This window comes from Pteropus vampyrus, unplaced genomic scaffold (genome assembly GCF_000151845.1).
Source record: "Pteropus vampyrus isolate Shadow unplaced genomic scaffold, Pvam_2.0 Scaffold419, whole genome shotgun sequence".
Taxonomy (NCBI): Eukaryota; Metazoa; Chordata; class Mammalia; order Chiroptera; family Pteropodidae; genus Pteropus; species Pteropus vampyrus.
The window spans coordinates 570,436-589,138 of record NW_011889200.1 but is presented as its reverse complement, the minus strand read 5'-3'; the positions used below and the strand labels follow the sequence as shown (position 1 = coordinate 589,138).

Here is an 18,703-nt window from a genome sequence, read left to right as displayed (position 1 = left end):
ACTGAGTCTTTTCAGAAGTACCATCTTGAATTTTCTGTCATTTAAGTTGCATATTTCTATATCTGTAAGCTTATTTTCTGGAGATTTTTCTCTTTCTGAGATGCCTTGTCATCTTGCTTGTTCATGGTGTTTAATGGACTATTGCTCCGCCTGGGCGGACATTAATGAAATTGTATTCTCTGTTTTTCCAGAAAGAAGATTTTCCAGAAAGAAGATTTATTATATAAAGGTCTGTCTTTAGCCTGTTGCAAAGAAGACACTTTTCTTTTGGTTTCCAGTAGGTGGCGTCTAAGCCTCTTGTATCCCTGCATCCATTGTATCCATTATATAGTCTTAATAACGCTTTTTAAATTTTCTTGTGGATATTTAATCATGGTCCTACCCTCAGGTTGAGTCCCTGTTCTTGTTAGCAACAGTTTTGGTTGCATTTGCTTAGATTCCCCTGGAGCTCCGCGGTGTTTGGTCTTGGAGGGTATGTGGGGAGGGGCCCTCCGGGTTGGGAGTTGCGGGCTGTGGTTCAGCCTTGGTTGCACAGCCAGAAAAATCTGCTGTTGTTCCTCTCTGGTCCCATCCGGCTTCTCTGCTTTTTGCCCTGATGACTGGGCCCTGCAGCCAACCAGCCACATGGAGATTACAACTCTCCCAAGAAGGGGCTGTTCAGGGAAATTGCCGCACCTTCTCCCCTCTCCCTTCTCCTACAGGAAGCTCTGGTGGCTGCGAGAAGTAGCCTCTTTATTTCTTCTGGTCCACCGCCTGGCACCCGGGTATTCTGACTGTGTTAGCTCTTATGCGCAGATCCCACGCACAGATGTGCTAGTGTGCAGTTTGGGTGATTTTTGTTGAATTTTAGATGTTCAGCTTATTGTTGTTTCAAGGGGAGAGATCTGGGGACGTCTCTCACTCTGCCATGTTTCCAAAGATCCTTATAATGCAGTATTGATAAGACTAACTTTTCTTTTGATATTAGAAAAGCACAATGAAAACATGTACTTTAAAAATATATGTATATCTCCGTTGCAGACACAGACCTTTCATTTTGGCCATCAAGAGTTTTCTTGCCCCAACTTTCTAATCTTTCATTCTCTTCACGTATATACCCTTAGTTCGATGTGAGGACAGGAGTAAAATCTGATCAGTCTTGCTAATTTCTCTAGAAGTTGGACCATACAAAAAAATTAACTCAGAATAGATTAAATAAGAGGAGAAACTATAAAACTCTTAGAGAAATCATAGGAGAAAAATCTTCTTGACCTTGAATTAGGTGATTTTTTCTTAACCGTGACACCAAAAACACATGACAAAAGAAAAAAATAAGCAAATTAGACTACATCAAAATTAAAAACTTTTGTAGTACAAATGAGACCATAGTAGCCAATTTAGAATCTTTGTATTTCTCTGTTGTCAGTTTTAGCGTCTCTTCTTTCATTTCTAACTTATTTGAATCCTCTCTCATATTTTTCTTGGTAAATCTAGCCAAACGTTCGTCAATTAAAAAAAATAAATAAATAAAACCTCTTAGTTTTATTGATTGCTCATTTCTTTTTATTCATGAAAAGTATTCCATGTTCTGGATATACCTCAATGTTTATCCATTTACCTGATGAAAGATGCCTTCCTTGGTTGCTTCCAGTTTGGGGCAATTATGAATAAAGCTGCTATAAACATTTGTGTGGGTGTTTTGTGTGGACATAACTTTTTAACTCATTTGGTAACATACGTGGGAGCGCAATCACTGAATCATGTGGTAAGACTATATTTAGCTTTGTGAGAAACTGCCAAACCATCTTCCAAAGTGGCTATACCGTTTTTGTGTTCCCACTAGCAATGAATGAGAGTTCTTGTTGTTCCACATCGTCAGTAGCACTTGCTGTTTTCATTGTTTTGAATTTTAGCCATTTTAATTGATGTGCAATGGTATCTCATTTTAATTTGCAATCCCCTAAGGATATATCATGTTGAGCATCTTTTCATATTATTGTCATTTTATAACTTAATGAGGTCTCTAAGTAGATCTTTTCCTACTTTTTAACTGGGTCTTTTATTTTTTTTAAGTGTAGTTTATTTAATTCGTGGAATATATTTATAATAGCTTTACATTTTTAGTTTGTAAAATCAAAGAACTGGGCCTCCTCAAGGACGTTTTTTTGTTGGTTGCTTTTTAGTTTATACTTCTTTTTATTTTTAAGCCTGGCTTCCTTGGATCACCCACTGAGTCAGTAGAAATTAGTGGTCAGCCATTTATGGGTCAGATTTCCTTAAATGCTTTGAACCATTAAGTTTTCACCTTGCCATGGGGATCTTTGTATGAAGATATACCCCAAACTTCTGGCAGTTTATAAATCAGCCTTAGTTTTCATTTTTTGTTTCTCAAGTCAGCCAGAGCTGAGTGACTGGGGCTTTCTCCTCTCCCATTTCTTTCCTCAATAGGTTCATAGCCCTGCACATCCATGCATATATTTAGATCCCCAAGAATATGTTGGAAACTTCAAAGTTCCTTATGGTCATCTGGTTATCTAGGTCTTTCTTTTACATTTTTAGCCTTAGGCAGCTGTGATGTTACCAGCAGATTTTTACCATTTTCTCAAATGCCATGAGGAAGGGGCTTTTTTTTTTTTTTTTCACAGAGCTGAGCTCCGAATCCAATAAAATGATAACAACATCCTGGGAATGGAGAATGAGAATGCTGTTTGGTCAAAATATTGACTGTGTCCTGGGAATGGGGCTTTTAATGAAGTTCCAAAGGTTTCTTGGCTGTGATAATGCTGGCTTGGGACAGTGGCAGATGGGAATAGCCTCAAAGTAAAACTTCACAACCCTAGTGTTCTTACTGAGGTTCATTAGTTTTGCTTGAATTGATGATTTTCAGTTCTGTGCCTTTGGTTAATTTCCCATGTTCTGAACTGTTTTTCTTTTTTAAATATTTTTCCAGTATTTTGTTGCTTTTGTAGCAAAGTGGCTTCACTAAGGTTCTGAGTTTCCTGTTGCAGACATTTGACATCTCTAATTTTGATAGAAAAACAATGTCTCCCTGAGACATCGATTTAATATTTACTGTGCATATAAATTGTGGTTTATAAATGATAGAAAAAAACATTGGCACTTTTTTTCTTCTTGCAGAAACTTTTAAGCATTAATTTGGGACAATTATATTCTTTCTTTTTCAGGTTCCTATTAGTTCTGATTCCTCAGACCCATCTGATAATATTGAGGAGCGATATTTGACATGTCAGAGAGAATGCAGTAAAACTCTGAACACTGAAGCCTTAATGACAGTATTTCACCCTCAGAATTTGGAGACTCTTAATTCTAAAATGGTAGGGAAACAAAATATTTAAATCTATGGACTAAAACAGTTGATCAAAAATAAAAAATCTTAGAGCAGACTAGAAGGTACCATATCTGAACACTTTTTTGGGGGGACTAGAAAAGGTTTTCCATCAGGTACTACTGTATGACTTGTTTGGTTCCATTACACAAAAGGAATATTATCATGAGTTAAGATAAAAGATGAAAGTTGAACATTGGGTTTTATTTGCATAACTTTCTAATCTTAATTGAGGTGATTTAGGGGAGAATGTTGGTTCAAAGCTTTACCTCCAAAATGTAATGCTTTTTTGTTTTTATGTGAGTTAAGCTAAGAATTAAAATAGTAAATTAAAGCTATTATATTCACATGGATTTAAAAGCTTTTTGTGATGACAGTGGTCCAGTGTTTGGCCCCTCTGTGAATGTTGATTTTGAGTTTCTATGTTCTTGATTTACATTTGTATTGTTTCATGGTAAAGAGAGTTATTAGTTATTTGAAAGAAGTTAATTTCTTGTTATGTTTAGTTGCTTTGATTTTTGTTTTGTCGTTATAGTTGAAAGAAAAGATGAAGGAACAGTCATGGAATATCCTATTTGCAGAATGTGGGCGTGGTGTTAGCATGTTTCGGACCAACAGGTCTCGAGATCTGGTTATAAGAGGGATTCCAGAGACTTTAAGAGGAGAGCTCTGGATGCTTTTTTCAGGTATTACATTTATTCACTTTGTTTAACAGACATTAATTATGCCCCTTCTAGGCATTATGTACCAAACTAAATAAAAATAATTATAAAGGTGACTAGGACAAAGTCTTATTAATCATGAGTCCAGACTAATCAAAGAGGTACACTGGTTATTTGTACTTACCTATATAGTCACACATCTGTCCGGGCAGATTAGCTGTTAGACAAGATATAGCTAACTCGGTGTGGGGGCGGGGAGTTCTCGATCCCTAGTGTCAAAAGAAAGTTAAGGAGAAAAAACAGTTTATGAAAATGTTACTCTGTTGGCTTTTAATTTTGTTTATTCTCAGATATCACTTGAGCATAAAACTGAAGTTAAAGATATTACAGTTCTTCATGTATATACACAAATAGTAGCTTTATTATATTTCTTTTGTATGTTAATCATCTTTACAGGTGCTGTTAATGACATGGCTGTTAATCCTGGCTATTATGCTGAAGTGGTTGAACAATCTGTAGGGACCTGCAACTTGGCTACTGAAGAAATTGAACATGATTTACGTCGCTCCCTGCCTGAGCACCCAGCCTTTCAGAGTGACACTGGCATATCTGCTCTGAGGCGGGTACTCACTGCTTATGCATACAGGAATCCCAAAATTGGATACTGCCAGGTATGACTTCATTATGAGTCAAACTGTATACATGTTCCAAGTGATAAAATCCCATCAAATCCAACTCTACTCATTTGAAAATTGATAATAGGGACAGAGATTGGGTGGCGATTGATAGTGAATATTATTAATCTAAGCAGAATAGTGGTGGAGATACTTAGAACTGATATTTCATTAATTCATTTTTCTTTTATATCTAACAAATGTTTATTGAATTCCTGCTCTGTAAAAGATATTGTGCTAGTTGCTGAAGACTGCATAAAGATGAATCAGATAAGGATCTTGCCTTTAAAAGTATATAGGCTAATAGGTATTAAAACATATTCATTGGCACATGAGACAGGTTATTAGAGAGTTATAAAGTCCCATCAGGATTTTTAATAGGGATAAATTATTTTCATCTAGAAGAATCGGAGAAGGCTTCATGGAAGAGGTAGTATTTGTAGGTCTTGGAAATTGGTGAATTTTGTGTGTGGAGATAGAATGAAAGAACATGCTAGGCAAAGGGATCAGTGTAACCAAACACAGATAGAGGTAAATGTAGAATGTATAGAGGACCATGTTCTGTTTAGTGGAAGTGTATGGTGAATGAAGTGAAGTAGTTGGAGAAAAGAAATCAGTAAAGTAGACGGGGATAGGTCAAGAGTTTGAATTTTATTTTGTAGGCAGTAGTGGAATCATTGAAAAAATCCTTTAGGAACATACTATATTAATTAGGTATGCTAGACTGCTAACACTAATAATCTCAAAGAAGTAGTAGCTAAAAACATAAAAGTTTACTTCAAGGAATAAACAGAGGAGAGTGAGTGTCAGTAGGCAGCTGTCCTTCATGAGTTTATTCAGAGACTTAGGCTGACAGCAGACTCTGTCATCTTCAAAACATGGCTTCAAAACAGGTGCTCTTTCATTGCCATTACTAAGAGGAAGGAAAAGAGAGTATGGAGAAACAGTCGTGTGAGATTTTATCAGCTATGCCTAGAAGGTGCACACATCATTTCACCTGCATGCTATTGGAGGGTCTTTGTCTCATGGATATTTATTCACACAGAAGTCTGCAAAATGTTGTGTGGCTGAGCACACATATGTCTAGATATTATGGAAGAAGGGGAGATGGATTATGATGACTAGCTAGCACTTTCTGCCACAGATTAATTTATAATGGGTGGAGCCCCATAAGGATTATATATCTATCCTATTTATCCATTGAAACTTATCAATGTGGAACTTTTTTTGGAAAGCAGTTTAAGTGAATGGAAAAATAAATTACAATATTTATTTTTGTATTTTTCTGTGAATTTTAGGCAATGAACATTTTGACTTCAGTGTTGCTTCTGTATGCAAAAGAGGAAGAAGCTTTTTGGCTTCTGGTTGCTGTGTGTGAACGAATGTTGCCTGATTATTTTAATCATCGAATTATTGGTAAAAAAAAAAACACATAAACATATACAAACACATATTTCTTTTCCAAATAATGTGTATGCCTGTTGATATACCTATCAAATGGAAGAACTTATCAGTTAGGTTTTAAAATATATAAAATGCAAGCAATATCAAAATGTTACATTCACTGACATACTCAAAGGAGAACTTTTTGTACTGGGCAGTGATTGGGAAGATTATTTAATATTTTGCTTTTTAAAAAAATAAAGTACCTAGTCTGTCTCTTAATAAAAGAAGTTTACTATCTTCATATTGCTAAAACAATGGTAATCTGAAGCATTGTGAGCTACTGGAAAATTTTTAGTAATTTCTTGTGGAGCGAGTTATTTTAATCAGATTAAATGATTATATCAATTCACATTTCTGTGAATTATATAGATATTTGCAAGGTTTGAAAGAAGGATCAAGTTCTTGGTTTCTTAATTGTGTAATATTTTCTTCAGTCATCAAATGTTTACACTATAGTCCCCTACTTTAAAACCATAGGTGGTCTCTTCTTTGTACCCCCACAAGCCTTCAGTATCATGGTTAAGTCATTGATTCTATTGTCTTTCATTGTAGTTATCTGTGTTTTTATTTTAAATTCTACTAGATATTATGGTTTTTGAAGATGAGACCATTTTGTTAATTGGTGTCTCTCTTATATCACCTATTACAGATTTTTACATATAATAATTCAATAAATAATTGTTCAAACGAATTTGAATTGAGTTTCTCAAGTGCTTCTTCATGCAAGACACTGCTAGCAGATAAGGAGATATGTGAAATATAGAAAAGGCACTGAAGAAGTTCATAATTTAAAGAAGAGAAATTAGATATATCAGTATACTAATAGAAGTGGGAAATATCAGAAACAAGTCCTTTTGAAAGGTGTCCATTTTTAAACTTCTTTTTATGTTCTCCAGGTGCCTTGGTAGATCAGGCCGTCTTTGAAGAACTTATCAGGGATCATCTTCCCCAGCTGACAGAACACATAACCGATATGACATTCTTTTCCTCAGTTTCTCTTTCCTGGTTCCTCACACTTTTTATTAGTGTGCTACCTATTGAAAGTGCAGTGAATGTGGTAGATTGTTTCTTCTATGACGGAATAAAGGCCATTTTACAACTGGGATTGGCAATACTTGACTATAATTTAGACAAACTACTGGCATGTAAAGATGATGCCGAAGCTGTAACAGCTTTAAACAGGTACTATAAGAACCACAATATTTAAATCTTGAGAGCCCCTTGGAGTTATGTTGTTCAGTCTCCTTATTTTCCATATGAGGAAACGAAGCCCTAGAAACTTGAAACAATTGGCTTAAGGTCACAAAACTAGTTGAATGGAAAAGCTAGGTCTAAAGTCCACTCCTCTGTTTTCAAATAGAATATAACAAAGTAAATCACTTTGAAGTAAGCCACTAATATTGTTGATTCATTATGCCGGAACTTTCATAGTCCCAGTTTGAGCTATTAAGTGTCACTGTATAAAAGTAATTTGAAGGGGTAAAGGTAATTGATAATGTTAAATATCCAGTGGGGGAAATTGTTCTGGTTTCCAAACATTTTCAATCAGGTAGGCTGAGCTTTATTTCCTTTGAATGCTGCTTTGTATTGGAGCACATGTGGTGTATCTGTGTGTATACACACAATGTATGCATATGTTAAATGAATGAGTGTTGTAAATGGTGCATCAGATTCCATTATGTACAGAGTAAAATATGAATGCCTCACTCTAGCATTTAGAATTCACTATGTGAAGGCCTCAATGTACCTATTTTTAACTTATTTCTCCTTACATGCCTCTAACATACCCCATATTCTATCTTGACTGGGCTATCTGGTATTTGCTGAGTACTCTCTGAGTATGTTTGCTTCTATCACACTCTCCTCTCTGCCTCAAATAATTTCTTCATCTCATTCACCACTTCTGTATTTTCCTAATTCCATACCATCTTCAAATTCCACTTCTTTGTAATGCTAACTCTTGTCCTCTCAGTTGAAATTAACCTCTAACTAGGGAGAAATTAGCTGTCATTTTCTCCTATTTTACTTCTACTAATTCTTATATTACTTTCGCTTTTCGGCAGGTTCTTTGACAGTGTCACTAATAAGGATAGCCCATTGCCTTCAACTCTTCAGCAGGGTTCAAATGTGAGTGATGAAAAAAGCAGTCATATTAGAGTGGATATTACAGATTTAATTAGAGAGTCAAATGAGGTAAGTTTTTTAATACCATAAATATAATTACATAGCATTTAAAATGATCACTATACTATAGTTATATCTTTAGTAGTATATTAAGAGTAAGATAATAATACAAGTAAAGATGTAATTTAAAATACGACTTCACTTTAAAAACGAGTGTTGTGAACTATTCCTAAGTTATATAGCCTACTCTGCTTCCATTAAATAAAACTGTATTCATTTATTTTCACAAATAATGACCACATTTAAATATCACTGTATAAAAAAAGTGAAAATTATTCTTTTCTTGGAGTCTAAAAATTTTACCAACGTTCTTGAAGTTAGTCTAGACACATAGTAAATGGTATTCTCTTCAGTGAATATGTAGAAAAACGTGGAAAGTAAAATTTTGCATAATCGCTGAACAAGTTAAGAAAATAGCTACAAGTGGAACCAAGGCCTCTGAGAATTGAGTCTCATGAAATTCACTTGTAAGAGAAGTAAATATTATGAATGAGTATCTACTGAAATCATATTTCTTGCAGAAATATGGTAGTATTCATTGTGAAGATATACACAGCATGCGCTGTCGAAGTAGATTGTATGTGATACAGACCCTAGAGGAAACAACAAAGCAGAATGTGGTGAGTATCCACCCAAAGGAGAAAAACTAATTGGTATAATATTTTTTTCAGCTTCCTTTAAAAAATTGTTCTATGTAAAGAAAATAAAAATAACTAAACTTTTGAGCTAGATTTTTGCCACAGCTTAGCTTACTATAAATTTTTGAGAGGAAATAAGTTATTTTATTCTAATTAAATTATGCTGGTTTCTCAACATGTTTTGTGTTACTTGACCTTCGATAGTGACTGCTATGATATAGACATTTAAGCATAACATATTTATGATGTGATTTATCATTAAGAACAGCTGACCTACATAATAGTCAAAGCCACTGATACATATTACTATCCTGGGGTACCTAAGATAAAGTGAAAAAGCTATAAAACAATGTGTTTTTAGTGTCTCCTTTTTATTTTATTTATTTACTTATTTTTTATTTTTATTTTTTACACCTATAGCACCTGGTCTTCCTAGGCGGTCTCCTATCCAAGTACTAACCAGGCCTGACCTTGCTTAGCATCCAAGATCAGATGGGATCGGGCTTGTTCAGGGTAGTGTCTCCTTTTTAATATTTGGATGACTACATAAGAAGCTGTTAACATTGGTTTCCTCTGGTGAATGGAATTAATAGATTGCTAACCAGAAGAGGGAGAGTTTTACTTTGCTGTATATATCCTTCTGTGCTGTTTGAGTGTTCATCATTTGCATGTATTGTTTCTGTAAATCTACTTTTTAAAGGCTAAGTCCTTGGAGGTACAACTCTGAGAAGATGAACATTCCTGAAGATTCCATGTTTAGATTTCAATTAGATCAGTGAAGTTACTATGACATAATTAGCATAGAGCCCCTCTTGTTTTAGTTTTTATAAACTTTTCAGATAATACTGAAGTAATACATGTGCATTATAAATTATTCAAACATTCCAGAAATGTAAAAAAGTAAAGGTTCCCTACCCCAGAACCAGTATTAAAGTGACTCGGCATATATACTTATAGACCTTTTTTTCTGTGTATCTATAGACATAAATGTTCATGGGGGGGTAATATAGTTTTTTTTTTAAATGAAATCATACCAGTCACCTTGTTCTGCAACTTACTTTTTTCACTCAAAAGTATATCATGATCATTACATGTCAGTACATACAGATCTACCTCAGTTTCCTTAATGTACTGAAGAGTATACCATAGTAGAGATATGCTATTCTTTATTTAACTATTCCTTGTAGATATACATTTAGTATTATTTTTTTGGCTCTTATAAGTAATACCTTATCCAAGCATCCTTGCCTATTTATTCGTACACATTTGTAGGAGTACTTCTGTAAGGTGGATTCCTGGAAGTGCAAGCTGGGTCAAAGGGTTTGCCCATTTAAAAATGACAGGTCTTGGGACTCTTTACAAGATGGTGTAGAAGGTAGAGGCTATGCACACCTCCTCTAGTGACCACACCAAAATTTCAACGAAACTACAGAGCAACCAGTACACAGAGTCTCCTGAGGTCTGCCTGAGCAGAAGCTCCACACCTAGGTCACCTCAAATAACAGGTTACCTCAAAATGGTAGGAGGGGTGGAGAGGCAAAATGGCCCAGTTCCACAACTGCGTGTGGCGATCTAGAATCAGGAGGGCTATCTTGGCTGCAGAGCCCCTTCCCCCACCTGAGGAGTGAGGAGTCCCAACTGTACACTGGGCTCCCTAGATGAGGGTTCCAGTGCCAGGAAGAGAAGTCCCCACAACCTCTGACTGTGAAAACTAGTGGAGGTTGCAGCTGAGGGAGACAGAAGGCTGCAGGAGTCACAGACATTCCTCTTAAAGGGCCCATGCCCAGCCTTACTCACTGATGGACTCATTCACTCTGAGCTCTAGTGCTGGGGCAGCTGCCTGAGGGGCGCCAGGGACACAGGGAGGAACTGAGTTGTTGGGCTTCAGGGCAAGGGCTGGAAGGGCGGCTTTCTCCAGGACAGAGGTTCTGGCAAAAGCCATTGTTCCTTTGTTGAGCCCTCCCCTCTCCTAGCCTGTAGACATAGGTGCCATTAACCTGGATAACACAGGTCGCTCCACTGAGGGGATTCCCTGAGACTCTGCCTCTCCCAACTTGTTTGCCCACCCAAGCCACTTCCAGTGATTTATTCCATACAAATGGGCTGTCTTGGCTCCTGCTGCGAACTTTCATAAACTCTCTCAAAGGCTCCCAAAACCCAAAGCAGCAGTATCTGGCCTTGGCGTGCCCTGCACCTCTTGTTGAGCAGCCCCAAGCCCTTCACTAGTGACAGCTGGCCTTGATTTCTGACTTGGCCACTCAAGGCACCTATAAGCAAGGCCAGCATGGTGGCAGCCATCTGCGGATTGCGTGGTGACTCTTCCCTGGTGGCCTTGGGGATGCACAGGCTGTGGCTGAACTTGGCCTGCAGCTAGACCCCTCCCAGGGTTGTGCCACTGGGCCCCACAGCACACATACTTCATAAAGCTACTCTACTGAGACCAGAAGTCTTAGGAGCTCTACTTAATACATAGAAACAGGCATAGGAAGGCAGCCAAAATGGGGAGACAAATGGAAAGAAGTATGTCCCACAGGAAAGAACAAAGCTCCGGGAAAAGAATTCACCAAAATGGAGATAAGGAATATAACAGATGCAGAGTTCAAAACATTGGTTATAAGAACGATCAAGGAACTTAGGGGAAGGGTAGATGAACTCAGTGAGGACTTTAACAAAGAGATAAAAAAAAATGGAGATGGAAAACATAACAGGGGACCAGTCAGAAATGAAGAATACAAATCTGAGATGAAGAGTATATTAGAGGGAATCAACAGAGGGGATGAAATGAATGATCAAATCAGTGACATACAGGATGGGGTAGCAGACACCCAATCAGAAAAGCAACAAGAAAAAAGAAGCCAAAAAAATGAAGAGAGTTTAAGAAGCCTCTAGAACAACTTAAGGCGTAACAACATTTGAATCATAGGGTGCCAGAAGGGGAAGAGATAGAGCAAGGAATTGAAAACCTGTTTGAAGAAATGATGGAAAGCTTCCCTAACCTGGTGAAGTAAATAGAACTACAACTCCAGGAAGCACAGAGAGTCCCAAACAAGATGAACCCAAAGAGGCCCACACCAAGACACATCATCATGAAAATGCCAAAGGTTAAAGACAAAGAGAGAATCTTCAAAGCAGCAAGAGAAAAGCAATTAGTTACATACAAGGGAGTGCCCATAGGCTTGACACGAGATATTCAAAGTGATGAAAACCGAGGACCTACAACCAAGATTGCCCAGTAAAGCTATCATTTAGAATTGAAGGAAAGATAAAGAGCTTCTCAGACAAGAAAAAGCTAAGGGAGTTCATCACCACCAAGCCAGTATTACAGGAAATGTTGGAGGGACTTCTTTAAAAAAAAGAAAAAAAAAATGTATCAAAAGTCTAAGTAAAGAATGGCAATAACTACATATCTATCAACAAGTACTTCAAATGAAAAAGAATGAAATACTCCAATCAAAAGATAGGGTAACTGAGTAGATAAGAAAACAAGACTCTTCCAAATGCTGACTATAAGAAACTCACTTCAGGTCTAAAGACACACACAGACTGAAAGTAAAGGGATGGAAAAAGATATTTCATGATGGGCCTAGAGGGTAGTGTGCTGAGTGGAGTAAGTCAGATAGAGGAAGACAAGTGCCATATGATTGCACTTATGTGTGGAATCTAAAGAACAAAGCAAACAAAAAACAAATGTATAGATACAAAGAACATTTTAAGGGTTATCAGAAGGGAGGGGGTTTGGGGGACAGGTTTAAGAAGTACAAATTGGTAGTTACAAAATAGTCATGGAGGTAGAAAGTATAGGTTAAAGAATATAGCCAATAATATTGTAATAACTATGTACGGTGTCAGAGGGGCACTAAATATATCAGGATGATCACTTTGTGAGTTATATAGATGTCTAATCACTATGTTGTACACCTGAAACTAATATAATATTGTATGACAACTATAACTGAAAAATTTTTTTTAAATATTTTAAAAATGCTTAAAAAATAAAATTTTTTTTTGAATTTAAAAAATGTCAGGTCCTGTCAAATTATCTTCTGAAAGATTCATACCAAATTATAATCCCACAGTGTATAAGAATTCCCTTTTCCCCACACTTCCACTAGCATTAGATATTTAAAATCTTTAACTTGCACCAATTTGATAGATAAAAAATCAAATCATACTTTTTATTTCACTGATCATGTTTATTAGCCTTTTTCATTTCTTAATTGCCTGTTTGTAGCCTTTGCCCATTTTTTGGTGAGGTTGTTTGTCTTTTATTGATTTGTAGGAGCTTTATATAAGTGATATTAATTCTTTATAAGTTATATTTGTGGCTAGTATTTCCCCTTCATCATTTTCCAATTTTCTTTAGAGTGTATTCAGAATATGTTTGGTTTTTTTTCAAAATCATATGCATTTATTTATTATTATTTTTTTTTTATGGTGACATTGGTTAACGAAATCCAATAAGTTTCAGCCGTACACTTTAACAGTAGGGCATATATATATGTTTACACTGTGTGTTCACCTCCCATAGTTAGATTTTTTTCTGTCACCACATATTTGACCCCCTTTACCCTGTCTACCTTTCCCCTCTCCCCACCCCTTCCCGCTCCCCTCTGGTAACCACTAGTCTATTGTCCATGACCATGAGTCTGTTTGTCCTGTTCATTTGTTGTTTTTAGGTTTATATCCCACATATAAGTGATACCATGTGATTTTCAACTTTTTCTATCTAACTTATTTCACTTAGCATGAATATTTACATTTTTAATACACCTAAAGTATATATTTCATTTGTAGTGTGAGATAGGACTCTAATGGTATTTTTTTTCAACTGAAACAGCCCATTGTTTGAATACCATTTATTAAATAGTCCATCCTTACTGTACTCTGCCCTTTTCATATGCTAAATACTTATATACATACATGAATTTATTTCTGGAGTCTCTTTTTTCAGCAACACCACCACACTGTTTTAATTACTGTGGCTTTATAGTCCATTTTGAAATCTGGTAAGGCTTTTGAAAAGTTTCTAACATCCATTTTAATGATGTATTTTTAGATATACTTTAGTAAGTATTTATAGTTTTTATCATATGGGTCTTATACATTTCTTGCTGGGTTTATCTACTCCTACGCATTTGATGATTTTGTTGTTAATATGAATTAAATCATTTTTTCCTTTACATTTTCTAATTTAAAAAAAATATTTTAGTTTGAAGTATACAGTACATTGGTTAGAATCTATATAATTTATAAAACAATCCTCCCAATTACTCCCTCCCTCCCGTGACCCTCCACCTAGCCAGCATATTAATGCTAACTGCATTCCCTATACTGTGCTCCTCATCCCCGTGACCATCCATCAGCTACTAATTTGTACATCTTTAACCCTTCACCTCATTCCCCCATCTCCCAAGCCCCCCTCTCCTCTTTCCATCACCAAATTGTCCACTATAATTGTGAGTCTGTTTTTGATTAGTTTGTTCTTTTTATTCCTTAGATTCCGCATATAAGAGAAATCATATAGTGTTTCTTTCTCTGTCTGACTTAAATACCTTCTAGGTCCATCAATGTAATATCTTTTTCCATCCCCTTTTAGTCTGTGTGTGTCTTTTAATCTGAAGTGAGTCTCTTATAGGCAACATGTAGAGATCTTATTTTCCTTTCCATTTATCCACTATATCTTTTAGTTGGAGCACTTAATTCTTTTCCATTTGAGGTACTTATTGATAGGAATGTAGTTGTTACCATTCTTCCTGTTTTCGATACATGTTTTTTTCTTCTTAAAGAAGTCCCTCCAACATTTCCTGTAACACTGGCTTGGTGATGATAAATTCCTTTAGCTTATTTTTGTCTGGGAAGCTCTTTATCTTTCCTTCAATTCTAAATGATAGCTTTGCTGGATAAAGTATCCTTGGTTGTAGATCCTGGGTCTTCATCACATCGAATATTTTGTGTCAAGCGCTTCTGTCCTGCATAGTTTCTTTTGAGAAATCAGCTGCCAGTCTTATGGGTGTTCTCTTATAGGTAACTCTGCTTTTCTCTTGCAACTTTTTAATATTCTTTCTTTGTATTTAACCTTTGGCATTTTAATGATGATGTGTCTTGGTGTGGGCTTCTTCGGATCCCTGTTTTTGAGGGATTCTCTGAGCTTCCTGGGGGTTTATGTCCATTTCCTTCACCAGGTTAGGAAAGTTTTCCAGTATTATTTCTTCAAACAGCTGTTCAACATCTTGATTTTCTACAGGTATGCTGATCAGATGGATATTTTGACCCTTAATAGTGTCCCATGTGCTCCTTAAATTATTTTTATAGTCTTGGCATCTTATCTCTTGCCATTCTGATTGAGTGTCCTTGGCTTTCCCATCCTCTAGATAGGACATTTGATCCTTTTCTTTATTCATTTTGTTCCTTTTTTTTAATTCCATTTAATATACTTCTCATTTCGGATAATGTGTTCTTCATTTCACACCGGTTCCCTTTTATAATTTCCATTTCTATTTTTATGTTTTTTATCTCTTTGTTGCAGTTCTCTACACTTCCCAAAAGTTCATTGAGCATCTTTAGAACCAGTGTTTTGAACTCTGCATCTGTTAGATTACTTGACTCCATTATATCTGGATCTCTGTTCTCTTCTCTCATATGGTTATTGCTTCTTTGTCTTCCCATTTTGACTGCCTTTCTGTGTCTATTTTTATGTATGAAGCAAAGCTCCTAAGTCTCTTAGGTCTTATTAGTGTAGATTTGTGAAGTAGGTGTCCTTGGCACAGTCCTGAGAGGAGTTTAGCTGCAAGCCAAGTTTAACCCAAGCCTCTGCCCTTCTGGGACCACCTGTTACGATTCAGCAAGCAATCCACAGATGTTGTGCTTATAGTTACCTCAAAAAGCTACACCAAAACAAACAAACAAACAAAACGCAACACCAGAAACCAAGGCTGCCTCCAGTGTGAATCTCAGCAAGGAGCACCTGACTTGCTGAGGACACACCTGGATGTGGCTTGCGTGGGGCCGTGAGTTCGGGGAGGCGGGGTTTCAGGGAATCCTCTGTGCTGAGAGACCTCTGTTACCTAGTCTGATGACCTCACAGCAATGGTGGTGTTGTTTCTATGTACTGGGAGTGGGGAGGGCTCAACAGGGGACAGCGGATATCGCCGGCACTTTTGTATGGAGTGAGTCTCGCCTCGGCCCTCTGACAATGTCTCCCTGTAAGTCCCTGGTGCTCCTTTCACACAGCCCAATTGGCACTGGTTCTCAGAGCGAGCAGGTCTGTCACAGTGAAAATCCGCTCATGGACTCAGCCCCTTTAAGAGGCTTTTGCCACTGCCGCTGCCGTAGCCTCCATCTCACTCAGCCACTCAAGACCAGGCAGCCCCATGTCTTCGCCCCATCCTACCTTCTGCCGTTGCAGGGCGATTTCTTGGATTTCTTCCTATTTGTATAGCTTGTTTATCTGGATTCCAGGCGATTTTTCCTTGCTGCTGTTCCTTGTTTCCATCACAACTTTGATTTGGTCGCCAGAGGGATGAACAGAGCCTCTGTCACCTACGCCATTTTTCCCCTCTGACATTTTCTAATTTGGTTTTTGCAGTGTATACAAAAACTATGGGCTTGTATATGTTGCTTTATTAAGTGGCCATGTTACTGACATTAGTTCTAATATTTTTTTCGTTGAATTTCTCAAATTTTATGAATAGATAAGCATATCATTTCTAGTCTTCGAGTTTTGACACTTCCTAATATTTATACCTCTTTTAGATATGTGTATGTGTTGTTGTTGTTGTATTGGGAAACATTTTAAGAGAAGCATTGAATAGTAGCAGTGGAAACAGACTTCCTTGTCTTATTCCTGAATTTAATAGGAATACCTTTAGTATTTTATTGTTAATTATAATGTTGGTTGTTGATTTCTGAAGGGTGCCCTTTATCAAATTAAGGAGTTTCATTCAGTTTCTAGGTTAAAAAATTGGGAGCATTTCTTTAAAATCAATATTGACTAAACTTCGATCAAATGACTTTTCCATATCTTGAGATTGTATATTTCTCTATTTTATTAATGTAGTAAATTATATTAAAGAGCTCCTTAATATTGGAATTCTATTGGATTCTTGAATGAATCCTTTTTAGTCATGTTGTTGATAATTTTGCCAAGTAGTTTAGCTAGGTTCCGTACATTTATGTGAAAGTGACATTACCTTATAGTTTTCTTACTTTCTTTTTGTGTGTGTTAAATTTAGTTTTCATATTAGAGTTCTGCTCACATCATAGAATGAATTTTGGAATAAGTCACATTTTTTTATGTTCTGTAATAGTGTAGATCACACAGAAATTTTCGTTACTTGAAATTTTGAGGAAATGAGCCTTTAAAACCATCTGGATCTACTGCCTTTTGATAGGAGGCAGGTCTTTGATTACCTTTTTAGTTCTATTTAGAACTTCCTCTTCCTGAATTAATTTTGGTCATTTATATTTTCCTATAGAATTATTTATTTCATCTAGACTTTCAGATATATTGGCATAAAGCATATGGAATTCGTTCAACAGATATTTAATACCACCTTCTATGTGCTGGATACTTTTAATGACCTCTTTAACTATGTTTCTATTATCTTTTTCCTTCTCAAAGTTGTTTATTTGTAATTTTCTTTTATCCCACTTGCAAGATATTTCTCTATTGTACTTATTTTTTTAACTAACCAACTCTTTGTATTATTTATTGAATCTACTGGTTTTTATATTTCTCACTTCTTTAATTTTAGCCTTTATCTTTACCCTTGCTTTTAAATTTCTTAAATACCAAAACCATTGTGCCATTAGTTCTTATTCTTCACGGAGTAGGATAAAATTACATATTTTCTAAGCTTACTACTTTTTGGATTACGTTTTTTGGCGCAGAAAGGGAATGCATATCTCCTAATGCCTTTAAAGTGTTTAATGCCAACCCCACATGATGAACTGACACATTGCTTATGTGGCAAGTGAGGAATATATGGACTGAGACTTAGAATACTGTTGCTTATATTTTTAGACATTAAGTGGCTGTTCTTTGGCAGTGATTTCTGGATATGAAGAGATGAAGGTCAAAGTACATATACCAGAGGAGAATTCAAACTGTAGTCTATGTACAACCTTTTTAAAGGGCAAAATAGGTGCATTTACCTTTGTTATTCCTTCTCAAAGTTAGAAGAAAAATATTTTATTCTGCCACAGGGAGATTTCGAAATGAATTCAAAGAGACTTTTCTATACAGTTAAATTCTAAATTGCGTTTCATCTTTTTAAAGTTGCGTGTTGTATCACAAGATGTGAAACTGAGCCTTCATGAATTGGATGAACTTTATGTCATCTTTAAGGTACTGTTCTTCTTTAAATGAAAAATAATACTCTTTTAATAGAATCATTCCGCAACCACTCTTAAATATTTTATCTTTAATTATTTTAGTAGACATGTTTAAAAGAAGAAATTGTTATGAAATTACTTTTTCTGATTTAATGACTTTCCTTTTTTATTTGTTTTTAATAGAAAGAGCTGTTTTTTTCTTATTATTGGTGTTTGAGTTATCCAGTTTTGAAGCACCATGACCCCAGTCTGCCATATTTGGAACAGTATCAGATTGACTGCCAACAGTTCAGAGTGTTGTATCACTTCTTAAGTCCCTGGGCTCATTCTGAAAACAGAGACTCACTAGCTTTATGGACATTCAGATTGTTGGATGAAAACTCTGACTGCCTTATAAACTTCAAAGAATTCTCTTCTGCAATTGGTAGGATGATGTCCAAT

At 36.1% G+C, this 18,703-nt stretch overlaps 1 protein-coding gene across 3 annotated transcripts in view; it reads left to right on the top strand.

The window, feature by feature from the left end:
• TBC1D8B (TBC1 domain family member 8B) overlaps nt 1–18,703 on the top strand; it is a 77,971-nt gene that overhangs the window by 31,785 nt on the left and 27,483 nt on the right. For all 3 annotated transcript variants that reach the window (XM_011380975.2, XM_011380976.2, XM_011380973.2), the window contains 9 exons: nt 3,165–3,314; nt 3,861–4,011; nt 4,444–4,658; nt 5,960–6,077; nt 7,004–7,289; nt 8,171–8,300; nt 8,813–8,911; nt 18,207–18,275; nt 18,446–18,686. In XM_011380975.2, the coding sequence (XP_011379277.1) occupies nt 3,165–3,314; nt 3,861–4,011; nt 4,444–4,658; nt 5,960–6,077; nt 7,004–7,289; nt 8,171–8,300; nt 8,813–8,911; nt 18,207–18,275; nt 18,446–18,686 (1,459 nt within the window). The remainder of the gene's footprint in view (nt 1–3,164; nt 3,315–3,860; nt 4,012–4,443; nt 4,659–5,959; nt 6,078–7,003; nt 7,290–8,170; nt 8,301–8,812; nt 8,912–18,206; nt 18,276–18,445; nt 18,687–18,703) is intronic.